The 24,593-nt window shown below is 37.6% G+C and overlaps 1 protein-coding gene across 1 annotated transcript in view; it reads right to left on the bottom strand.

Annotated features, from left to right (window-relative positions):
- OBSCN (obscurin, cytoskeletal calmodulin and titin-interacting RhoGEF) overlaps positions 1–24,593 on the bottom strand; it is a 233,612-nt gene that overhangs the window by 63,776 nt on the left and 145,243 nt on the right. The window contains exons 83-100 of the mRNA XM_072413427.1: positions 22,733–22,802; positions 22,098–22,127; positions 20,726–20,760; positions 18,096–18,209; positions 15,181–15,329; positions 13,733–13,933; positions 12,752–12,834; positions 12,490–12,663; positions 12,215–12,374; positions 8,932–9,048; positions 8,122–8,286; positions 7,726–7,884; positions 7,450–7,627; positions 6,190–6,303; positions 5,783–5,950; positions 2,240–2,342; positions 1,230–1,359; positions 390–495 (exon numbers count right to left, since the gene is read on the bottom strand). Of these exons, the coding sequence (XP_072269528.1) occupies positions 390–495; positions 1,230–1,359; positions 2,240–2,342; positions 5,783–5,950; positions 6,190–6,303; positions 7,450–7,627; positions 7,726–7,884; positions 8,122–8,286; positions 8,932–9,048; positions 12,215–12,374; positions 12,490–12,663; positions 12,752–12,834; positions 13,733–13,933; positions 15,181–15,329; positions 18,096–18,209; positions 20,726–20,760; positions 22,098–22,127; positions 22,733–22,802 (2,256 nt within the window). The remainder of the gene's footprint in view (positions 1–389; positions 496–1,229; positions 1,360–2,239; positions 2,343–5,782; positions 5,951–6,189; positions 6,304–7,449; positions 7,628–7,725; positions 7,885–8,121; positions 8,287–8,931; positions 9,049–12,214; positions 12,375–12,489; positions 12,664–12,751; positions 12,835–13,732; positions 13,934–15,180; positions 15,330–18,095; positions 18,210–20,725; positions 20,761–22,097; positions 22,128–22,732; positions 22,803–24,593) is intronic.

Genomic DNA, 24,593 nt, shown 5'->3' with positions numbered 1-24,593 from the left:
AGTGAATGGATAGGCTGCATTCTCAGTGATGTCACTGGTCTCCAGTGATTGGATAGGCTTCAATCTCAGTGATGTCACTGGTCTCCAGTGATTGGATAGGCTGCATTCTCAGTGATGTCACTGGTCTCTAGTAAATGGATAGGCTGCACTCTAAGTAATGTTGTCATTCCAAAGTGAAAGTAAAGGCTGCATTCTCATTGATGTCATCGATCTTTAGTGAATGGACAGGGTGTAACTATATATATTCAAATTGCTACTAGGTTATTAAAGTATCAGTTTGTACCAATTGAAAAAAGATTTAAGATGTAAGAGTACTTCTATAAGGCATTACGATAGACAGCAAAACCCTTATTTTATTTGGCTTGAATATATATGAATATATCCTTTACCTTCTATTGTGATGGTCTGGTCTCCCCTCCTTTCTTGAGCAAGTGATGCTGCTGTGTGAACATTCAGTTCAGCTCCACTACGTGAGGATCCCAGTCTGTTAACCAGCTGGAGAAAAGAAAGAGAATTAGGGTGAGATGGCCAGCTGTACAACATACACTGAGACAGCGAGAGGCAATGTAGCCAGACAGCACAAAACGTAGACTACAATACTTGTCAATTCATCTAGTGAAACAACCAAAATATTCTAACAGAAATGTAGTTTTCATACAGAATGCCGCATGTTCCTATGTAAATATGCTCTTTTTATTGCATAAGTCAGTTGTACGATTGGACCCAAAATGTTGCAGCAATGATTTAAAGAGTGGTCTTGTCATTGCATTACTTATGCCCTGTGAATTTTGACCTATGCAAGTTTTGCACCCAGTATAGAATGGGGGGGGGGGGGGGGCTGGATTTTACCATAAGGCATAAAGTACTGATGTTGTGTGATTTATTTCTCACACCAATTATGTGATACCAAGAAATGAAAAAAAAAAGAAATATTGTCCAAAATCATTATGGAGTCTACTTATAAAGCAGTGAAACTCATATTAACCAAACGTTCTCTACTGAAGAATCAATAACTGAAATAGATCTGTATAATTCTCCACCAGAGGATGCTTGTTAAATGTCAGATTCACTGTTTAAGAAAAAGACCTGAGTTTTCTTGCCTATTAATTGAGGAGGAGACACAACAGACAAAGAAGAGAATTGGTCCAGATGGGACCTACAGAAGAACTTTTACAGAAAGTTTTTAAAACAATCTGTCAGGTGTAAAAATAAAAGCCTCAGGCCCATACCTCGCATTCATAATAGCCGATGTCTTCCCTGCTGGCATTCTTTATGACTAGGACCAGCGTTCCGCTTCTCGGCTCACCGAACGTCTGGTGTTTATTAGACTCCGGCAGTGAATGTCCATCCTTGTACCACCTGTGTTCCCAGAGAACAGATGAAACCAAAGCCAGGGTTATGTAAAGTAAAACTACTTTTGGAAAACCTTCTCTCTAATGCTGAGTGGTTTATATCAATCTATGTGTATGATAGAGAAGCTGCAGACAACAAGGATAAGCAAACAGAAAACAGCTTCTGATTGGCAAGCTGCATCCTCTGAATCAGTTAAAATGCCAATGTTGCATGTCAGACTGGTATATCCCTTTTAGTTTCACACAAGAATTTGTGGTTGCAAGTAGGGTTGGCATTTTTTCCTGCCCTTTTCCCGTGGAATTATTAAAGAATATAGAAAGAGTTCATATCAAAAGAAATTGGCTCATTCTTGTTTTTTTTTTCCCTTCGGTTTTAAGTATTTAGATGTATAATCAATCAACATTTGGGACTCAATTTTAAGATAAGGAAATCTGACATTCCCTCACACATTCCTTGGTGGGAATTAATTATTGCCATTGAAACACCTGGACCTAGAAGATTTCCACTAGGGAATATCAGATTTCCGGTTTCATAAATAGACCTCATGGTGTTATTTTTTTTTTTTTTACTAATATAGATTTATGCTAACACATACTAGATTATTATAGAATGGAAAATATTTTAAGGTGTGAAAAAATTGAAGTGAAAAATGACCTCTAGTGTTACATTTTTCGTTATAAAACGGTTGATTTCTTACTAGCACAATCACTGGCAGTATTCGGTGAACTCCTAAAAATTAATTTTGTAAAGATGCTCAAATACTGTTCAATAACATTCAAATAATTCTCTATTCAACATTTATGTTTTCTTTAATACACATACAATGCGGGCAGCTAACATGAAAATATTACGAGCGTAATGTTACTCTGTCCGGAAAGGTACTCACCGTATTTGTGGGTATGGAGCTCCCTCAATAGTGCATGTAAACCGAGCATCTTCGCCGTCCACAAAATAAGAATTGCGCAGCTTATTGATAAATCTTGGAGGAACTGAAAAAATATTATAATATTTAGTGTAAGGAAGGAAAAAGAAGGAAGGGAAAGTAAAGAAGAAAGGAAAGCAATAGGAAAGGAAATAAGAAAAGAGAAGGCAAGAAGAAAGGGGAACGGAATAGATAGATGATTGTAAGCTCTTCGGGGCAGGGTCCTCTTCTCCTGCTGTGTCACTGTCTGTATTCGTCTGTCATTTGCAACCCCTATTTAATGTACAACGCTGCGTAATATGTTGGAACTATATAAATCCTGTTTATTAATAATAATAATGAAAGGAAAGAAAAAAGGAAAACAAAGAAGAAAGAGAAAGGAAAAGAAAGAAAAAGTAAGAGAGAAAGAAAGAAAGAAAGAAAGAAAAAGAAAGAAAAAAGGGAAAGAGAGAAAGGAAAAGAAAGAAAAAGTAAGAGAGAAAGAAAGAAAGAAAGAAAGAAAGAAAGAAAGAAAGATAGAAGAAAGGAAATGAAATGAAAGAAGAAAGAAAAGAAATTAAAAAGGAAGGAAAAAATAAAAGAAGAAAGGAAAGGAAGGGAGAGTAGAAAGCAGAGGATAAAGGAAAGAAAAAAAGGAAAGGAAAGAAAGCAGAATGGAAAGGAAAGGATAATGGAAAAGAAAGAGGAAAAGAAATAAAGAAAGTAAAGAAAAGGAAGGAGGAAAGAAATAAAGAAATAAAAAGGAAAAAAAAGGGAAGGTTAGAAGAAAGGAAAAAACAAAAGAGGAAAGAAAAGGAATAAAGAAAGGTGAAAGGAGAAAGGAAAGGAGAGTAAAAATGAAAAAGAAAAGGAGAGTGGAGGATAAAGGAAAGGAGAAAGACAATGAAAATGGGAAAGGAAAAGGAAAGAAAAAAGAAAAAGGAAAGTATAAAGGAAAGTCTTGAGACTTTTTAGGCAGTTTATCAATTTGCTTTCATTGCAAAGCACATTGCCTTTTTTGTTTTCTCCCATACTGAGCTGGTAAGTGATTCTAAAACCTCAGTTCTAATCCAAACTTCTTTTCCCCAGGCTGTATAGAAGGACCTTTGCTATCTGTATGTAAGTGGTAGTCTCTCTGCAATAGTTCCACCTCCACCAAGCAGAGTTGGATTTGGGCAAACAACAAATATAATGCTCCCAGCTGATTGGAGAGTGCTAGCTGTGACTCAGTTGGGGGTGTGGCAGACTGCTGCAGAAGACTACTGATTATATACAGAAAGTAGAGGTCCCAGAGGTACCTAGAATGAGCTTTGGGGTTTTGTTTTGAGGATGACCTCAGTAAACCATTTAAACAGTTTTACTTTTAGAGCCTCAATCCAGTTAGATATTTTTTGCTTAAACTTTAATCAGGCTTTAACACTCCCCTTTAGGATTGTTTTCATTAGGTGAAAATGTAAGATTATAGATTCCTAATATATCCAAAGGAAAATGGAAAAAACTAATATGATTAAGGCAACAATAACAGACTTGAAGTAATTTGTTTCTCTCTGTGCCCAGATTCTGCTTGCACAATAATGGGAACGACTTCATAATTTGGCTTAATTAGGATGAAAGCAAAGTGAATAATTCTAGCTGTGTGCGTGAATCGCAGTGACAGGCCTTGAACTCTGTTCTAATATATTGTTTCATAGTTCTGAGTCATGGAATAGCTCGTCTTTGGAAGAGGAGAGGGGGTGTTTTTGAGATCCCTGCAAGCTGCTGCTACAGCCGGCCTGGTTCAAGGTAATTCAAGGAATTTTCCGCTCCTAGGATGTTTGTCCCAAACCTCCAACATGTTTAAGATAACAGGAAACAACTTCTGCATTTTCATTGGCACAACATTTATCTTTGTTCAATACAAGCGTACATGTTTGTATCATTATATTTTATAAAAAGATAAGCAAGCAATTGGATAATGCAAGCATGGACATACAAAATCTGTCAAGTGGCCCTGTTATAGGATATATATTGAATTTTTCTTTATATATGATGAGCATTATGTTATTACAATATTTCCAGGGACCTCTTCCAAAAATCACAAAAAGAGAAGGAGTTGATTTTTAAAGTAGCAATTTTGGACACAAATATTTTTTGTAGTTTTGGACAGAGAGCTGGAAACTCTGTTGAAGTTTCAATTCTGCTTGTTTTCTTTGTTGGGGAGATTTGCCTTCATTTTGTCATATTGGCCATTGTGAGATGTTTTATTACCTCTAGAAAAACATTCTTGCTGGAGGTACACTTTAGGTCACAGATGACCTCACTTGAATCATATACATTTATTTGAATCTTCTTTCACCCCTCAATGCCAAAAAAATTATATAATAAAACTATACATTTCAGATGTCGGTTTTGTCTGCAGCGTCTGCATTAAGATGCATTTCACATAGATCTCCCAGTCACTCTGATGTGGCCAACTCACAGTTATTCGCTGCAGCTTAATGCATTTTTAAAATATAGGCCATGCTGTTTTTTTCCACCTATGAAGCAGACCCATTGAAATGAAATCCCTGTGTTGAGTGTTTTTTTTGTTCACGTTGCATAATGAATCAACAATAAAACACGTTTCAAATATGCTAAAGTGCACATAACAGTGAATTATTATTGGTACCAAAAGTATTTAGTAACATTTGTCAAAAATTAGAAATAACATGAGAAATGAAAATACAAATGTAAAGAGGCATAAATAAAATTTAGAGTATATCTCAGAACAAAAGGAAGAAATATTTATATAAGCACACAGTACAGGTGTGCAATACAGGGAGAGTTCCCTGTACTACAACAGATACATGATCTCCTAAAGTCCGGGTTGAGCTAACAACATTGGCTCTATTGCACTGAAATCCCAAGCAGTGTTGTCAGCTCTACACGGAGAAACCACTTGGTGCACATTAATGACATCAGCATAAAACTTTTTTTTATTTTGGGGAGCAAAGAGATCCATGCCAAGGTTCTGCATGTCAATGTTTCTGGAAGAAGAAAGTTTTATATTGACATGATCAGTGTGTAGCTGGCTTTTTATCTATCAGTGTTTCTCGACCTTTTTAACATGGGAGAACACTTGACATAACTTTCAGGTCTTAGGGAACCCCTTCTATGATTACTATACATAGAAGTGGTGGTGGTCAGTAGGAAGAATGTCTCTTACATTGCTGGCCATTGGGAAGAATGTCACCCTTACAGATAGCCAAAAAGTTCATTGGTGTCACCTAAACTGACCTGAGAGGCACACATTGCTTATTGCTCAAGGAACCCCTAGCAACCTCTGGAGGAACTCTGGTTGAGAAACTCTAATCTATGTACACTATGGGGCACTTGGGGCGCAAACCTTGGCTAACGCACACACCTATCCTTCTTAGCTTTTGAGTCATGATTTCTTTCTTGTCAAGTGCTATCAGTTCTACTTAAATTCTCAAACGGGGAGAACTGGACAGGGCTGACATATAACGGTAATAAAAGGTATCTTATGCAGAATACAGGATAAATAATCACCTTGAACGAGGATCTTTCCTAATGTGCTGGCATACCCGGCTGCACTGGAGGCAAAGCACATGTACTGTCCTGAGTCCGCTCCTGTCATATTATCCAATATGAGGGTACAGGAGCCATCAGGGTCTTCAATGATGATGTGATGGGGATCCACTTCCACTGCTCGACCATCTGTGTGTGCAATGAAAGAGGAGATTCACTAAAAAAAACAGCATTTCACCCAAAAAGGTCAAATTGCACTTGACTTTCCCTTAAAAAATTTTTTTTTCATTTTAGATAAAGAGGAGATGTTTTTTCAAGGATTTTTGTGGCCGTGTGTCCATGCTAGTTCAACCTTTGTTCAACAAATCACTGGTCATTAAAATACCCCACATTTGGTGAACTGTAAGTAAAATGAATGAAAAGATTACCTTTGTACCAGGTGGCAGTAGGCTTTGGAGTTCCAGTGACGCGGCATGCCAGTTTGACAGTCTCTCCCAACTCTGCTGTACAATCTGCCAGAACTTCAATGAATTGCGGAGGATCTGTAACACATAAATCAAGAACAAACTCAAAACTGGTTTAATAAAAAGCTAAGACAGCAATGGCAAACATCACAAAGCTACCCTTCCAATGAACACAGTCTTCAGATCTGTTCCTCTTCCACAATGTCTTTAATTTAAGTCAATTATATAATTAAAACTTAAACACCAAAAATGTCTTTGTTGATCCTTGCATTATGCTAGTACCCATTTAATATGATCAGATCTGATTAACATTGTTCTACTGAAAGGTCTAGTTGTCTTTGCCTATTCAATTTCAATGGTCCACTAGAACCAATGTTTTAATAATTCATTGGACTTCCATCATAATGATTGAGTTTAGACATTTCCAATGAAGGGCACTGCTACTACTACAGAATACAAAGACCTTTTCTGTTCCAGCCTTGTACAAAGCAGGCTCCATAAAGATTTGGTTTGATGCTGAGGAACTTGCGTGTCCTGCACAGAGCCCTGACCTCAATTCTACTTAACACCTTTGGGATGAACTGAAACTCTGAATGTAAGACAATTCTTTTATCCAACATCAGTACCTGACTTCAGAAATGGGCACAAATTTCTGCAGACATAGTTTTAAAATCTTGTGGACAATCTTTGTAGTTGCAGCTTTCCGAGTCACTGACCCAAAACAAGCATTTTGTTTGGACAAGGGTTCTTAGGGCATGGTTTAATAAAGTATTTTCTCTTCTTAACAAGTTGTATTGATCAGCAACTCAGTTAAGTCCTTTTAAATACAAAATGTCCATAAAAGCAAACTTGACATGGGTATATACAGATTTAGTAAAAACACCAGATCTTCACATACAAAAAACCCTACAGACTGGTGACATACGAAGTATATAAAAAAATTCCACCCACTTCCATTTCATTTAATTCCCAATCCATCCATTTTAAAGTGGAAGATTCATCTCCTAGACCTCAATGGGATGCCGTTCAAACCCTTCACAAACCTTAGTATGTTCACCTTTCCTAGGTCAGACCCCATATCTCATCTTTTTCTTTGCCTGTCCCTGCTGCAATGATTAATCCCATGCAATTGTCCTGGTGGCTAAATTTACGCAATGTCTTCCAATTGGGACAAAAGTTCTAGTAACAGAACATTCCAGAGAATGAAAACACAAAATGACTTACTCCACAGTGGCAGGCTGAATCTTTGCTGTATGCCAGTAATCTCCTTCACCCATGAGTTCTTGATGATGACAGTACGAGCTTGTAAAAGATACTTGCGGACAGAGTCTTCTCGCTCATGCCATAATTCAAAGGCCCGATCATCGCCTTCAATCTGATCATTCACATCAACGTTTGTCAACTGTGAAAATAAGATTGATGGAGCATCACAAAATCAAAAGATATTCTGGTATTGTACAGTATACACAAGTAACAAGAGGAGGCAATTCATCCACTGACCTTCATCATGTTTTTAAAGACGTAGCTGTACGTGTCTGTCCTGGTGTCTCGTTTGGGTTTACAGATGATTAGATAATTCTTGAAGAGGAAGACATGACGGTTGTGTCCTTTCCAAGCCATTCGGGCTCCTGGGGCGCCTTCCCAGACAATGAAATGGCCCTACACAAAAACAATATATCGACTCATACTTCCACTTATATATCTATAATCTAATTACAATAAAGTTATATAAGCTTTAACTTTAGCTGGATTCTCTTATACATGTCATTGTATCAGGATAATATCAAGATCGACTTCAGTAAAATATACTGGCAATGTGTTTTAAAATGTATAAATGTAACAAATAAATAACTGGAGCAAATGGATTTGCCCCTTGCATGGCAAAATAGTACTGACCTGGCGGATAGGTTCTCCTAGAGCTTCCAGGGTTCCTGGGTAGTTCTCAATCAGGGATACATGTAGGAAGTTCTCAGCCCGGCGTGTAAGGGCCGACACAATGGCGTAAGCCTGCTCCAGCAGGGCGCAGTTCTTTCCATTTCTCGCCTTGTTCCGGATCATCTCCTGTGATAAATAAACATTCGTAATGTAATAGAATGACATTGTTACTATATGGTATAAATGGACCAGCACCATGGGGGGGGGGGGGGGGTTAATGGAAACCACCGAGCCAGAAAATATGCAAACTGTGATTGTTATTCTGTAGTTTTAATTTTTTATTTGCAGAGTAAATAACTAGCACCAGAACTAGAGATGCCAAGAAAAGCTACAAGCAAAGGTGGGTGAGATTTTTTTCAGAGAAATGATCTTTACTGTTCCTTGCAACTACCCCCCTGCTAGCCCTGAAATACCCTCTGCCCCCTGTAATACAGGTATTGGTGTCACTCCGGGCCTTTGCATTCCCTGTTACCAGTTTCAGGTCGGCTCGACACGAAGTACAAGAAATGCCTCCCTTGTTAACAGTGTCCACCAGATATGTGACACTTTAACATAGGTATTTATTTAAGCTTTGTAGTGGCTTTGTTACATGAACACACTTGTAGCTTTTCAGAAGTCTGCACAGAGCTGTGGAGTAAATGAAATGCATTCCCTGCAATGCACTGCACCAGGAACATTTCCGGGTGTCTAACAGCATGCCAGGGGTGCAGTGCATCCAAACATATCTCTGAATCTGATCATACCAATATAGAAAGCAGATGCATTTCTCACCTTCAGGATGACTTGATATCGCTGAATTCTGCTGATGGGTCGTTCCAGGTAGTGTTGCAGTGGTGGCACCGGTGGCTTAGAGGGGTCAGCAAGTGCCAACCTGTCCTCTGCATATCTCTGAAAGAAATAATGACATGAGTCAGATGGAGAAAACACGCCTTTGTATGTGAACGCTATTTATTTATAAAAGTCACACATTACTACCTGGCCTACATAATGTATGTTTTAAATGGAAGCCCCTGAATTTGACATAAAGCACCCTGTGAAAAGCTCAGAGAATGAGAGGGAAAAGCAGCACAAGGAGCCTGTGAGAGCAGAAAGGCAGAGGGAAAAGATCATCAGTCTGCTGCTTTCCTTTTACCATTCAACGGCAAGGTTGAGGTAGGTAGATGACCTGGAAATGAAAATGAAACTGAAGATCTAGATTTTCACCCTTTTTTCAGATAGGGCTGTGTGCAGAAAAGTTGTATAAAACTCAGGACAGATGGCAAGAAATACCGATGCTTTGACAGGTAATACAACTTCATATTATCATTTAGAAGCTACCAAAATGCAGTGATAATATCCTTAAACTTTCTGGTTAAATCAGCTGAATACATTTTAGGAGCTGATAGGAAAGTCCACCCCCTCCCCTCTTTATTGAGTTAAAGCTTGGATTCCTTGATCAGCACAGATCACACTTAATGCTATTTAGATAGCTGTGATTTGATATGACCTCTGCAGGGAGACTACTGCTTCCACAGAGCACAGGGGTCCTTCTCTGCAGCATGTTGGAATTTTCTACTCAGGCTGTGGCTGCTTAGTAAAGAAAATAAACAGTAGGGATATTAATTATCTTCATCACGACTTTTCATTATTCTGATCTTCTCCTTTCATAGTGCAATTTGCTTTTTCATGGTTGGTGGTTTATCACTGTACTGTAAGAAAATGTGCAACTCTATCGCCAATTTTTAGAACAACTTCAGGTATTAGGTGAGCATCAGGGTCTATTCATAAATGTTTTCACCCAAGATTCACACATTGTTTACCCATAGTTCTACACTTTAAATAAATGTTACCTTAAGAGTAAAAGAAGGATTACACAGTTTTAAATTGAATTCATTGTGAAAAATATGTACGTTTGTGGCAAAGTTTGAGTGAATAAAATCTTTCTTTTCAGTGAAATTTCTCCTTAAAAATGCAAGAGAGGCTCCAGCACAGTTGATAGATTCTAAATATTATAATTATTTACTGGATAACAGGTCTATAGTCAGATGCACAAAGGCTGGCTGTACACGGGATGTATAATTCATGAATTGAGCCTAATTAGCAGGTGAACAACAGTTGGAAAATACATAACTCTAGGGGAGCAAATGTTCACCTGTTAATTATTTATTACATTTAAAGACAAGGGAGGAATACAATGCATGTATAACACATTCTATATATCTAATGCTAAAAATTTCCAAACGTTTTAATTTCCAGGCAAAAATATTTTTTCAACCTTGCAGTGGGTTTCTCTCCCAATGCTTTTTATAGGGGATAAGACAGGAGGAGAAAATGCATTTCTCACTCCATGCAGAAGGTGGCGCTCTCCTCTACAGCTCCAGATCAGTCTCCTGAAACCTCTTCCTAAGCTACCCTGAGTACTGATGGCATCCCCTTTAGTGCAAGTCCTCCACTGTACAAGATGATGCCAAGGCTCCATCTACAAATCTACAAAAGCATTGGGTTGCACAGTAAAGGAGTAGGTAAGTTTTACATCTGCAGCTTCATCCCCTTAAATAGGCAATTATCCTATGCAGTGAGGAGGGGGATCTATTTCAAGGGTACATAAAATTTGTGTAAAGTTCAGTTTTAAAAATGATGTGAAACTCTGGGGGAAAAAACATCAACCTAAACTATAGCTGGGGTTTGTTTATAAATGATTCCCTTTTCAATTCACTCATATACTTTGTTTCTTTCCAATTAATTTCCTATAATAACAGCTGTGCATTTTTGACTATTAGCCACTAGGTGGCAGAAAGAGTCATGGTTTTAATAGGAGACCTGTAGAGAGATAAAACTGTCAGTGAATTTCAGAACTTTCGAACTCCTTATTTAGAGTCCTAAATGTCTGTCTGTAGCTTAAAAACACATCATCACATTTAATTTTTATTTTCATTTTATTCAGTGATTTTGTTAGTATTGCATTAAAAAGCACAAAAGAAAGCTTTTAAGTTCATTTAAAGCTTTTAAGTTCAATTGTTCTTGTACCAGAATCATAAATTTGAGTTTATTTTAAACAAGATAAATGATGGAATAAAATATAAGACTGTTTGCTAAGTATCCCCCCCCCCCCCCATGTGATGAAGTTTGCCATCCCCTAAGTGTCCTTAGGGCAATGTATGGTTTGACATATGTATGGTTTGTCTGCAATAAAGGTAAAGAGAAAAAGAAAAGAAAAGTAGGGGTTTAAATAGCATCTATACAATAAAGTTTTACTGTAACTGTAAGTTGGTTTAACCTAGTAATGAGTAGGGTTTTAAGTCCAAGATAGCTTGTTGTATAAGCTGTTACAATATTTTTTTCCATTGGAGAGTAGATAGATTGTGTTTCATTTCCTGACAATAAATAAAGTTTTGCTATTTAGTCAGTCATTGACCCAAAATCATCATGCAGATCATAATTTTCCAACCAGCTGAGTGAAAGTTCTTAGGATCTTAGGAATTGAGATCAACTGTTGGTAGGGTATTTATTCTTCTGTGTGAATAGACTTTGAATAGGTTGTATTCACTAGGATCTCTTTAATATAAGCAATACTAGTTTCAATATCAAGAACATTCACTCAGAGAAGAATATATCCTAAAATCATTGATCCTAAAATAAAATAGTGTATATATTAAAATATAAACTGATCCAACTATGACCCAAAGTACCTACATTTACCTGAAAAAAATGGGAAAACTGCATTGATTAATAATCTAGGGTACAAAATGCACCCATCACCATTAATGTGAAAAAATCCCCCTAAGGAGAAAAAGTGAAAACCTCATTGACTCACAAGGTAATGTATTTTGTATTTTAGAGTTGATTGGGGTGGGACTCTAAAATTATCCTTTGTGCTGGGAGTCTTTTTTTTTAGTTTCAGGTCAAATAAAATTCTTGGTTTATACTCAGGTACAAGATATTACAGGTACACAATAATTCCAAAATATAATACACAAAATCAAAGTGGAAAATTTGTTGTGTAGGTTTCAGTAGGTTTGACTTTAGGAGTATTGAACATTAAGCTTCAAAAATAGTTTATAGAACTCATACGTACTCTGTAAAACTCCTGAATGGCATCATTGACCACCACAGACTCAGCCTGCACACGGCCAACCAGGTACATTATGTACTTATTAAACTCTTCCTCATTCCTGATGAAGCACATGGCAATGTCATCATCTGTGTCACAATTTTTAAGTTCTTGGAAGAAAGTTCTGTAAAAGGGAAATATATTTACCTTATTATAAAACGGAATTTTTACTTTGTTTTAGACTTTGATGCCATAGTTAGACTCACTAAAAAAAGTTAATAAATGTATCTTATACAGACCTGGCATGGAAGTCACCAATGTCACTGATGTTCCTGAAAATAATAGTTTTCTGACTGGCCACAGTCTCGGGAATATCAGTGCATGTCTCTGTGTATTTTATATGATGGGTAAACAAGAACTGAAGGTCTTGTACATACTCCTTCTCCGAGCTGAGAAGATCCTGAACAAGAATGCTAGGAAGAAAAAAAGGAGGCATTTAACTTCAACCTGATACTTGGTGGTACGGCAATGGGGTCTGACAACAGCCCAGCTTTTAAATACCTAAGTTTCTTCTTATAATCTTCTTCTGAAATAGATTCTCCTGAAAATTCAACAACATCTCCTGCTCCCCATTCAGCTGATAGCTTGACACAAACAATAAACAACATAGTTAAAGGTTGAAAAACGACACAAGTCTATCAAGTTTAGCTAAAACAACACTTAAAAATACATTTTTCGTAAATGGTTACTTGAGAAAATTTGTTATGCTGGGTATAAAGCTTAAGGTCTTTTTATCATTGTTTTAACACAAGATTCACTTGTTCTTCACATTAAGCCCAAATAGAAAATATTTGAATCAACTTTTTTCAATAACTCATATATTTTGTCTAAAAAAGTCAGTGTGAAAAATGTGTAAATTTTTGAATAAAAGATGAAAGCATTTATAAACTTATGTGAGAGTCTGATGTTCTCTAGGTGGTATTTTCATTAGATGGCAATCTTTATAATAATTAATTTGTATTTCATAGATTTTATTGAAAATTTTCCAAAGTAAATTACAGTTGTGTTGTAAACCAAAACACATATATAAAGATATAAAAAAACAGATATTCTGCACTTTATATTTATTTAATTGTACTATACATTTTTCAGTAGATAATATGAATTACCTATTATATCTAAAAATTCTATTGAAAATATCAATTAAAACACAAAAAAGAAATTGTAAAAAAATTCATTAGATGTTGATAAAAAAATTAGATTTCAAACAACATACTGATTAAAAAATCCTTCCTTCCCTTAATTAAATTTTGATTGGTTCTACATTTTTCTTTTATTGATCGTCTAGTAGATGAATAGTTTTGGATGCTATGTGGCTAGCGTAAGGTATGCAGGTGCAAGAAAGGAGGATTGTAAAATTTTGGGAAATTTATTAAATTTATTTCAAATTTATTGAATAAATATGCATTACAAACTGTCTTGGATAAAAATGATATAGGTTATATCTGTACTGAAGCTTTCCTTACATGAAAAAATAATTACCTTTAATCGCTTATCCAGGTAAGCAGGAGACACCCATCCCTGACGGGAGGCACTAAACTTGGTTGGTTTTGTCCTGACAAGCCACTTAAGTGGATGGGCAGAGTCAAGGACTTCAACATACTGACCCTCTTTTAGAGTTATTGTTTCCTTGTCAACTGTTATTGGGTTGTAGTCAGCTGTGGCCACGTAGATGTCGAATATCTGGAATCATAAATAAGGATATTGTCATAAACAAATCTCCATACAAACATAAAGCTGAGAGAACATTTAAAGACAAAGCTGCCTAGGTATTCATATTGGTAAATTTGAGGGTCCAAGTCTTTTCCCCTCATGATCCAATCAGATCATCACTTTTAAACCCTCCAAGAATATTTACAAATTTCTAAAATTGTTCACAATCTATTACTACCATGGCTAGAATTGCCAAAATGTAACATGCTCAAATTCTATAAGCTTGTTTCACCTTCTGTCGCTTGTATGGATTATCCTTGGCACAGGTGGACACAAACAGCAATTATACATTCTAAGAACCAAACCCCTTCACTGGTTTGCCTAAAATGTGTTTTCGTCTTTCTTTTGCCTTGTTGATCCTGTTCTTACTTCCTGTCAATACAGAAGGTAAAATTTCCCCAAAAGAGACATGGATTGGCATGGGTGGGCATTTCAAAAAGAAGGGAGCCCAAAAAGGTCTGGACCTGCAACCTATACAGTTTAAGTGGTTCACAGCTCATTGAAGAAGTGGCAAACTTTGGCCTTTTTGCCCTAAGAACCTTGCCCCGGCACTAGATAGCAAAAAACAATACTATTTTGCACTTGCATGCTTTTTTTCACATTTTAAAATTTTAATAGCAAATATATTAACAGGGCCCAAATATCTGGAAACTCTAAAAATAATAATTATTACTACATAGTATTTGTATAGCATTGACATATTGCGCAGTGCTTTACAAAGTCCATAGCCATGTCACTAGCTGCCCCTCACAATCTAATGTCCCTACCATAGTCATTTGTCATTACCACAGTCTATGGTCTGTTTGGGGGAAACAAATTACCCTAACTGCATGTTTTTGGAATGTGGGAAGAATGATCTCCATGCAGATAATGTCCTGGCCTAGTGCTAGTACCTCTGAGCCCTGACAAAAGGCCATGTGAAACTGTAATGTGGACTACAGTCATCCAAAATATTTTTAGGTATGCAACGATGTGAGCCCTGTAAGAGCCCATACCTTTGCCTGGAAGGAGGGAAACAGAAGTCCATCAGATAAAAATTCGAAGTTTGACCCATAGGCATTTTTACAACTGAGGGTTCTTTAAATAAGATGCTCTGGTCTTCATTCCTCCAAAAGTCATCATTTAGTTGTTTCACCCCTTTAACTCACAGTTATATCAGCAGGAACCCAATGTATACAGATTGACATACTGATTATTCTAAAGCCATTGCTCTCTACCTCTCCTCTGGAGTCCCCATCTTCTGACTCTGATGAAGACTCAACAGCAATGGAGGATGGTCTGGATCTGCCATGACGTGGTGAAGCAGAGGGCGTCTTGGATTCATCATCACTATCCATACCGGGCATTCCAGGCACACGAAGTGAAGCTATAAAATGACAAACATAAGGGTGAAAGAAGCTTAAATCCAAGTGGACAGTCATAAAAAAACTTTGGTATCAAGCAAGCATTGCAAGTACACAATGAGGCATTCTCCAAACAAGAGATTGTGTCCAATATTCTTAACAAGCTTTGACCAATAAAATATTTCCCCTCTGAATGTAAAAAAAAAAAAAACCTTTGTGATGGCTAAGTCGTTCTTTAATATTAATCAATTATTATCAATTTTGTGACCCCCTATTTACTACCATTCTGCATCAGCAAAAAAGAAGAGTTTAGAGAAGCAGGAATGGGATGTCACGTGAGTCACCATCAGAGTGCTAAAACAAACTATAAAAAAGTTCCACTGGGTGAATTTAGGAAACTAGTTCATGTCTATCACTATCTTGATAGTATTACTTATAATATACAGAACTGTTGCTGTATAATATCCAGAAAGCTTCCTGGGATAACTATGTCACACATCCCGGGAGGCTCTTGGCTGCTTCTTCTGTGCATGCCCTGATCTTGAGCATGTGCAGAAGGAGCCCTTTCTTTAATGGAAGAAAAAAATTGCCAATCTTACGCATGCGCAGTGCGAGATCGGGTGACTTAGGAAGAAAATCCCAGAAGAGGATTTCAGCGCCAGGCGAAAGACAGATACCAGGGCAACGCGGGACCCAAATGAAGAAATCTGACAGATCTTTGGGATTAAAGGTATGTGTGTTTTTATGTTTTTGAGTTTAGTTCCGCTTTAAGGTATATTTTTGCTTATCAGACAGCAATGAGAACACTAAATTTCTATTAGGATCAAAAGGTATTTTCTATACATGTAGGAAACATACTTAGCCTTAAAGGAAAACTAATGCATCCACCTCATTAAAGGACAGGTATGCTACAATGTATGACATTTTTCTTCTTGAGTATAAGTAAAGAAACTTTGTTCCAGTGAAGATCAGAAAACTGTGTTGGGTAAGTGAAGTGAAGCTGCTGGAGAATATAAATGTATGTATATACTGAACGCCGAACACGGAATAATGTTCTCTCTCAGCATGAAACAAGGACTCAGGAACTCTGTCTCCCTCAGTTTAATCTCCTTCCAATCTGTGAATACTGATAACCTCAGGTAAGCCTTATGTGGTATCATTCAGCATAAACATCATACTGAATATATAATGTTTCACACTGTTACAGGTTCAACCGCCAACGCAATCCCACTCCTGTCGATGAATCTGTCCTAATAACTGTGACACTAATACAAGGTGTGACGCAAACAGATGTGCGCAATATTTGACATTTTTCACAGTCTGAGTCAAAGATGAATTTCCTACTGGATATAAACAATGCAATATATATAAAGACCATTGAAAGGATGTTTTTTGTAGAAAAGTGAATCATCTTACCAGCTATATCACAATATTAAACTTGAACATTTTAAAGGGAAATTTAGTTTATTTTTGTAGGTTTTATGTCATAGGAAAATGTACATTGATCGAACATTGAAAAACAATTAACTCCCTAGCCCAGTGTTGTGTAGGATCCAGGCACCAGGAAATTTGCAGCACATTCCCTAAGCTTGCACTGGTTTGCCTTTATCCCATAATGCATTCTGCTGCCTCTGCCAGCCTGCCCCCTTCCTACAGGGTACCCTGCTGCCATGGCCTCCCCTGGTAAACACATGATACACATGGCTATCCACATGATCTAAAAGTCAAGGTGATCCATCAGACCAGATTACCTACTTCCATTTCCAGTTCTGAAGCTCATGTGCCCTTTTAGTGGTGGAAAATGGTTGATCTGGGTCCATACAGACTGGGCCAGCATTACGTTTTTCAGCAATTTGTGCTACAGGATACCTTTTGTGGGAGCAGACCAGATAGACTATCCACCCCACCTCCCAAAAAAAAGCTTTACAATTTCTCCCTTGCCAGAATCACACAGATCTGAACACTTTTCACTTTTTTTTTTCCTGATTGTACCAAATCGCCTTCTAGAACTGACTGTTTATTTGCTGCTTAATTTACCCCCATCTTTCCTCTTGTCAGGGGCCAATGTACCCAGATCTGTTGGGGGTCAATTTTTTGGCAGTGTATGTTGATCTTATATATTGTTTTACTTTTTAAGTTTAGATATAAAAAATGAATTTTGTGGAACATCTGTGGTTAAAAATAAAAACAACATATAACTTTCTATTTCATTATTTTGCATCATGTTTCTTTTGATACTGATGTTGTTGATGTTGCCCTAGGAAATTTGTAGTATCCACTTCATTCAATCTGGTGACAACACTTCTAGCTGAATTCTGAATTCACCATTATCGTAGTCACCCTTTGTAAAGCACCATTTACTTGGATTACATAGTTTCTTGAGTTGCTCTGTGAGCACCCAGTTCTACAATGTGTCCCGGGAAATGTTTTCCTGCATTACAGGAGGCTTCCCTGGTAGAAAATGCTACAAAAAAGGACTAAAATAAGATTTTGAAAGATTAGGAAAAATAAAAGCTGTACCCCAGTCATACAGATCCTACACAGGTCACCCTACACCATCTGCTTTATTTTATATACTCATCTCTGAGCATGTGCACTCAGAAATGTAATAGCAGGAGAGGCCGCAAGCTTCCACATATAGAAATAGATTTAAATCTACTCTACAGAAGCTGTCTGCCTTGTGACTGCCATGTTTGTACATTTAGTTTCATTTACGTATTTTATAAAAGGCTGAGAACAAAGCAAGACACATCCACCAATGCACTGAATTGTATGCATATTAGACAAACCTTGGCTGATCTTGGCAGAAACCATTTCTGTTATTTGTGTTGTCAGCTTCTGGAAGAACTCCTCGGTTCCGACATCTGTTAGAGAAATAGGTGACTTTGGTGGCTTGCCTTCACCTGCCGAATCAAAACAGAAAAGAATTACCCAGAATCCTGTGATCCGAGTTCTAGCTGATGTTATTTAGCCCATGCGTATTTGAATAGTTTTGTGCATTGGTTAATTAAAGAATGTTTGGTGAATAGCAGATTTAATGATTAATAAATGGACCCCAAACAAATTATTAAAAAAATGGCAGGATAGCTATGGGAAAATGGGAGGAAGGAGTTAATCAAAGATTATTAGAACTAACTAATGCAGTGTATCCGACCATTTAAACTTGAGGGAACCCTTGAAATAACTTTCAGGTCTTCAGAGAACCTCTGTACTATATCCACAGCTCACAGTATATTAGTGTGGTGGTCAGTGCGAATAAAGGATCAGAGGGAAGAATTCCTCTTACAGTGCTGGCCAGTGGGAAGAATGTCATCCTTACAGATAGCTAAAATGATCATTGCAGTCACTTAAACTGACCTGAGAGTCACAAAATGCTCAAGGAGCTCCCAGCAGCCTCTGGACTAACCTTGGTTGAGAAACACTTGCCTAATGCTTAATAATAAAAGTTCACACCTTTGATGTATATTTGAATGAGATAGGAAATACAATGGAATAATACACTGATATATTGTATTTCATCAATGACGTTTGTAGACTACTTGCCAGTGTCATTATTTTACACTGAAGTGGCTTCCTTTTGACAGCAGCTCCTTATGTAATACAAAGCAATTCCTGGCTGTCATTTTGACAGGCATACGAGGGGGTGCTGAGGAGTTCCTGGCCTTGCCCCCTTCCAGATGAAATAGAATAATGAGTATGGGGGCATATGACAGCCTAATATCTTAGTATGTAACTGTGCAAATATCAGGTCTTTGCTATTCTTAAAACTGTTTTTTCTTTTAGTGAGAATCTGTGATGGCAGAGACACAAGCAAGTTTCACGTTGTTGAAGTTACGAGCCATCATGAAGTTTTTATTTCTCTAGGGAAAGTCAGCAAAAGACATTCACACTGAGATGTCACAAACACTGGGGGAGAAGTGTCCTTCCTACAGCACTGTCAAAACCTGGAAATCTCGTTTCAAGACTGGGCATTTCACTATTAAAGAAGAGCCCCGCAGTGGGCGCCCCCAAACCCCAACTGACCCGGCAACACCTGAAGGGGCAACATTTTGAGGACATTTGACATCAAAGATACTGCTGAGAGCTGGTTTGCGGCCCAACCAAAGGATTTCTATTTGAACGGTTTAGAAAAGCTGCAACTATGCTGTACCAAGTGTATAAGTCTCAGGTGGGAAGATGTTGAATAAATGTGTTATTTCATAACTCTGGCTCTCTTCTTTCTGGGCAAAGCCAGGAACTTCTCAGCACCCCCTCGTATTGCCAGTATTATCAGCAGAGGGAGAGAGGCAGTACATAGGAGTTAATTATAAAAAACTTTGCTCAAGAAATAGTTTTTTTTTCTGTGGTTGTTTTTAGTAGGGAATTTCTCAGAAACATCAACTGAGATCTAGACACCTGCATTCTCTACAACTAACATAAGGAATGCTAATATTATCATTCAGTATTTTTATAGCACCAACATATTACATAGCACTTTACAAAGTCCATAGTTATGTCACTAACTGCCCCCAGGAGCTCACAATCTAAAGTCCATACCATAGTCTGAAACCCACACAAACAAGGAGAACCTGCAACCTTCATGCAGATAGTGTCCTGGCCGGGATTCAAACATGGGATCAAGCCCTGCAAAGGCCAGAGTGCTTACAACTGAGCCACCATGCTGCCCAATGTTTGGCAAGTTGGACATGTGTGCCTTTTTTTATATATTTATACACACTAAAGGCTGAAACAACTTTTTTTTTTTTTCCTTTTGGGTAGAATCTGGCAGGTTTTTACAGTTTGTCCTAAAAGAAGTCCTTACACGTCATGTGTGGTCCTCAGGTAGCCAATTAGGATGGGGAGGATACACTTTCATCAGCGAAGCTGGGTGATTCAGCAAACCTGGAATAGATTCTTCAAAGTCATTTGCTAGCAAATGTTTTCAATCCTGGACCAGATCCATTCCAGGTTTGCTGGATCACCCTGGTTCACTGATAAAAGTGTATCCTCTCCAGCCTTGGAGAGCTTTTATAAATCAGGGCCATTAAATACAGGATGGGTATGGTGTCCATGCTAGGAGTTCCTGCCAGAATATGAGTATGAGTATGAGTATCAGTATGAGGGAGCAGGCAGAGTGACACAACTTATCATGCAGGAAGCAGCTCCCGCTGAACACGCGAGAAGTTGTGTGGAACCTGGATGCAGCAATCTCCGAAGGTTTGCTAAGCATTAATAGAAGTTTACTGATTTGTATTCCCACGTTGCTTAAATGAATCTTTCATTGATGTAAACAAACATGGCCAGTGTATTATGTGACTCATAGAGACTGAGCCGCCTGGTGGAAAATGATCTGTTTATCGCGGGGAAGTCGGCTTTGCTCTCTTTAATGACTGAAATTACTATAAATAATGATAGTGTTTTTGGAATTTTATTTACATACCGTCTGCTGCAGGCTGCACCGTGATTCCAATTACTCTGCGGAAACAAAAGGGACAGATGAAAGGATTGTTACAATTTTTTTCACAGGCAAAGCCTAAAAGGATGTGTAAACCTTTAAAATAAACTTCTATTATGTCTTGGTAAATCAGTATGCTAACTTCAGAACAACACCGGCTAATAGAGTTAAAGGACGTGTGTTGTAATCCCTTTCTAGGGTGACAACGCTGCTTTTTATACAGAACAGTGAGTAAATGTTGTCACCACAGGACACAGAGTGTTTTGCCGGTGGGATTGCTAGATGAATTAGAAAAAGAACAACTGAAAAAAAGAACATTACCCCACAATATCCATCACTAAATCATACCCATTCTTTTTTTAATTATTGGTTATCCCTCTTTAGGGATGACTGGAGTGATTGTGCCAAAAACTGAACTAGTAGTAACTAATTTTAGCTTTGCTAAAATTTAACCAAGCTTAGCCTTAAATTTTGCCATGTAGAAAATTGCAGGGACAAGTAAACCAATCATGTGATCACAATGTCAGCACTGATACAGTGATCATGTGAAACTAAAATTCAATTAAATTTCTAAATATTCATGTTCCCAGAAAACAGGCTTAGAATTGTTACATCTTTCCTAAATCATCAGGTGTCATTTAAAGCCAATTTTATCTTTAAAGAAGGTAAATTGTACCAAAATGTTTTTCTTTTTTTGGTTCATAGTGAGTTGGAGGGGGCAGAATGGGGGCAATAAGGATAATTGATATTTGTATACCAGCAGCCCCAAGTTTTTAGATTGAGGGTGGCATACAGGCACCTAGAGGTTATTGCTGTAAATTAGAAGGGGAATTTTAGGATCTCTTTATGAATTTACATTAATCTGTTGTACACTTATTTGATTCCTTTTGAATAAGATTTATTAGGTAAAAAAAAAATGATGAGTAACCATACACAAGAAATGAGCCCCCATAATGACCTGTTGGTGCTATAAGCCATCTCAAGTAGGTAAGAGGCCACCCCCCTGGGTAAATTCTTGATGGGGCTGGGGGGAAGTGGATTGTATGAAGCTGAATTTCAAACCAGGAGACTATATGACATCTAGTGGCAGAAAATAAGCCCTGCAAGGGACATCTCCAGATTAAAGCTTTGCAGCAAATATTTTTTTTTTATCTAGCATTGAATTATTATTTTTTTCTTTTTTCAACAATATGATGCACAAGATTGCACTTAAGGCATGTAGGTAAAAATAAAGATTGAGAATCTACTTTGAATCAGGGTGACTGGGTACAGATGGCAGGATGAGGATGACAGCTGTAACAACCAAGCATCCATATTCTCTATTCACAGCTTGATTCAGATTATTATACAAACGTACCCACTTTCCTGATCTTTCTCTTCATCATACCTGTTCCAAAAATACAAATGAATATCATCAATGCATCTCTTCTACATGAAGATGAAACAAAAGAATCAATTGATATACAAGGGCCTTCCCAGGTTTTTTTTGGTAACTACAGAATGTCTCCCCCATGTTACAAAGATAACATCATATGTGTCCTAGGGCAACGTCACTCCTTTATAGGTACAGCATTAGGCAAATGATGTCACCCTAAGACAGGAATACTGGCAGGATTATAGGGTGAAAATAAAAGAAAGGCTAGAAAAAGATAACAAATGCAAACACCAAATCCAAGTATAGGTAAGCTGAAATATATGATATTTAGGGTTTTATTTATAAATTATTCCCCTTTCAATTCACTCATAAAATGTATTTCTTTCCTATTCATTCCTATTGTGACATCTTGCTGATTGGCCACTAGAGACCTGTAGAGAGATATGACCATAGAATTCACCATCACTATTGGAGGAATTCCCGGGGGGGCGGGGGGGGGGGATAATTTATAGAGCGCTTAGATTCTAATATAACAACTTTTTTTTAACCCAGGTTACCCCTAGTTTAGAACCCAGTAAATACATTTGAGATAAGCTATACAATTATTATTGACTCACCCAGGTACAGCGCTTCTCAATGCATCCTTCACAATTTTATCAGCTTTCTCTAGGATCTGCAAATCTTTCTCTGAATAATGACATAATAAAATTTATAAATTATACATAATAAAATACAATAAATTACAAGTTTTGCTGCTCATAACAGCTCACAAACAGATTTTCTATCTACACCTTTTTTAAGGTGAATATTCATATTGAATTGCATGTTTATTGAAAATGAGACCCACCATTGCTCTCAATAGCTGACTTTAATTTAACAAATAATAAAGTGACCCCTGCAGCTGTAATGCCATTGGATCGCTTCTACAGGCTACTGATTTGTAGCTCCCATCCATTCACCTCCTACGGTTTTCTGGTTTACCTGTAGCTCCTTGGAGGATCTGGTGAATATCTATTGGCAGTGAAATGGGAAAGTTCGCACAGAAGTTAATTTTTTTTTGCTTTGATCTTCTAAAATACAGGGTAGGGGGGGCACCAGGCGTATGTAAGATATTGGATGTCTTGAGACCCATAATCATATGGGGGCCTTTGTTCTCCCTTGTGATAGCAATTAAAATGAATTTGTGTTTAAAAATTAAGTTTAATAAAATAAAAGAAAAAAGTTTTGGGACAAATAACCCACCACCACACATTGAATGTGCTTGTGCATGTGAACTGTGCTCAGATAACACATACTGGATATCACAGTGAACATCAGAATTGGAGAAATACTTCTAGTGACATTATTTAGGGTTAACTTTAATTTAGCTCTTGAAAAATCAGAGAATCTGACATTCTCTCAAACATTCCTTGGTGGGAATCTTCTAGATCCATGTCTTTCAAAAGCAGTAATTGATTCCCACCAGCAAATGATTAGCTGTAGAGGTTCTTAAAATGTCATCTATGAACTGCAGAAAAACATTGCGAAAGAATAGAGGGAATGTTGGATATTCTTGCAAAATACCAACACATATTGAAGGGTTGGACATGCCCCCATTCAGCAGGGCTATGGTAACAAAACATTATTGGCCTGATTTATTAAAGCTCTCCAAGGCTTAAAAGGATAGACTTTCATCAGTGAAGCTGGGTGAGCCAGGAAATTTGGAATGGATTTCTTAAAAGACATTTGCTATTTGTTAGCAAACGTTTTCAATCCTGGACCAGATGCATTCCAGGTTTGCTGGATCACCCAGCTTCATTGATGAGTGTATCCTCTCCAGCCTTGGAAAGCTTTAATAAATCAGGCTCTATAAAACAAGAGAGAATTTAGCTACAGGTTGACAATCAAAAATCCAGCAACCTCCGGACCTGAGAAGTGCTGGATTGTCGAAAAATCCGGAATTTTTTTTTTTATACTTACCTCCACATACAGGCCAGCCATCCTCTCGCAGCACCGCAGAAATCTGGCACAGTTTTAGGGAGCAGGCAGCAGGGACGTCTTAACATGTATTTTTATAGTTTAGCAAGCAAGATCTAACAGCTGTTTCTGCAGAGCAGCACTAGCAAAACATTAGTGGCTAAACAGTGTACTGCAGTCACTGTATGAAAATACGATCCGAAATTCATGCTGGGAAACTGAAGGATCCGGATTATCAATGGCCGGATTTTCGATTGTCAACCTGTGCATATCCAAAGGTATAAATTAAAAAATCATTAGCATCTGTCATGAAATGTATTATTTATATTTTATTTTGTTTTGTTATTGGTTTGTGATTTTCTCATGATAAGCTTATCAACAACAGTCGCCAACCGGAGAAAAGGTCGGTAGTCTGCAACTCTGGTCGGTGAGCCCCCCAGCAGGTTCCTTCTCTTGACCCCGCTGGGGGGCGCACCGGCCAGAGCTGCGGACCATATCTCCTATACTCTCATACTCCCATAC

This window comes from Pyxicephalus adspersus, chromosome 5 (genome assembly GCF_032062135.1).
Source record: "Pyxicephalus adspersus chromosome 5, UCB_Pads_2.0, whole genome shotgun sequence".
Lineage (NCBI taxonomy): Eukaryota > Metazoa > Chordata > Amphibia > Anura > Pyxicephalidae > Pyxicephalus > Pyxicephalus adspersus.
This window is presented reverse-complemented; position numbering and strand designations above follow the sequence as displayed.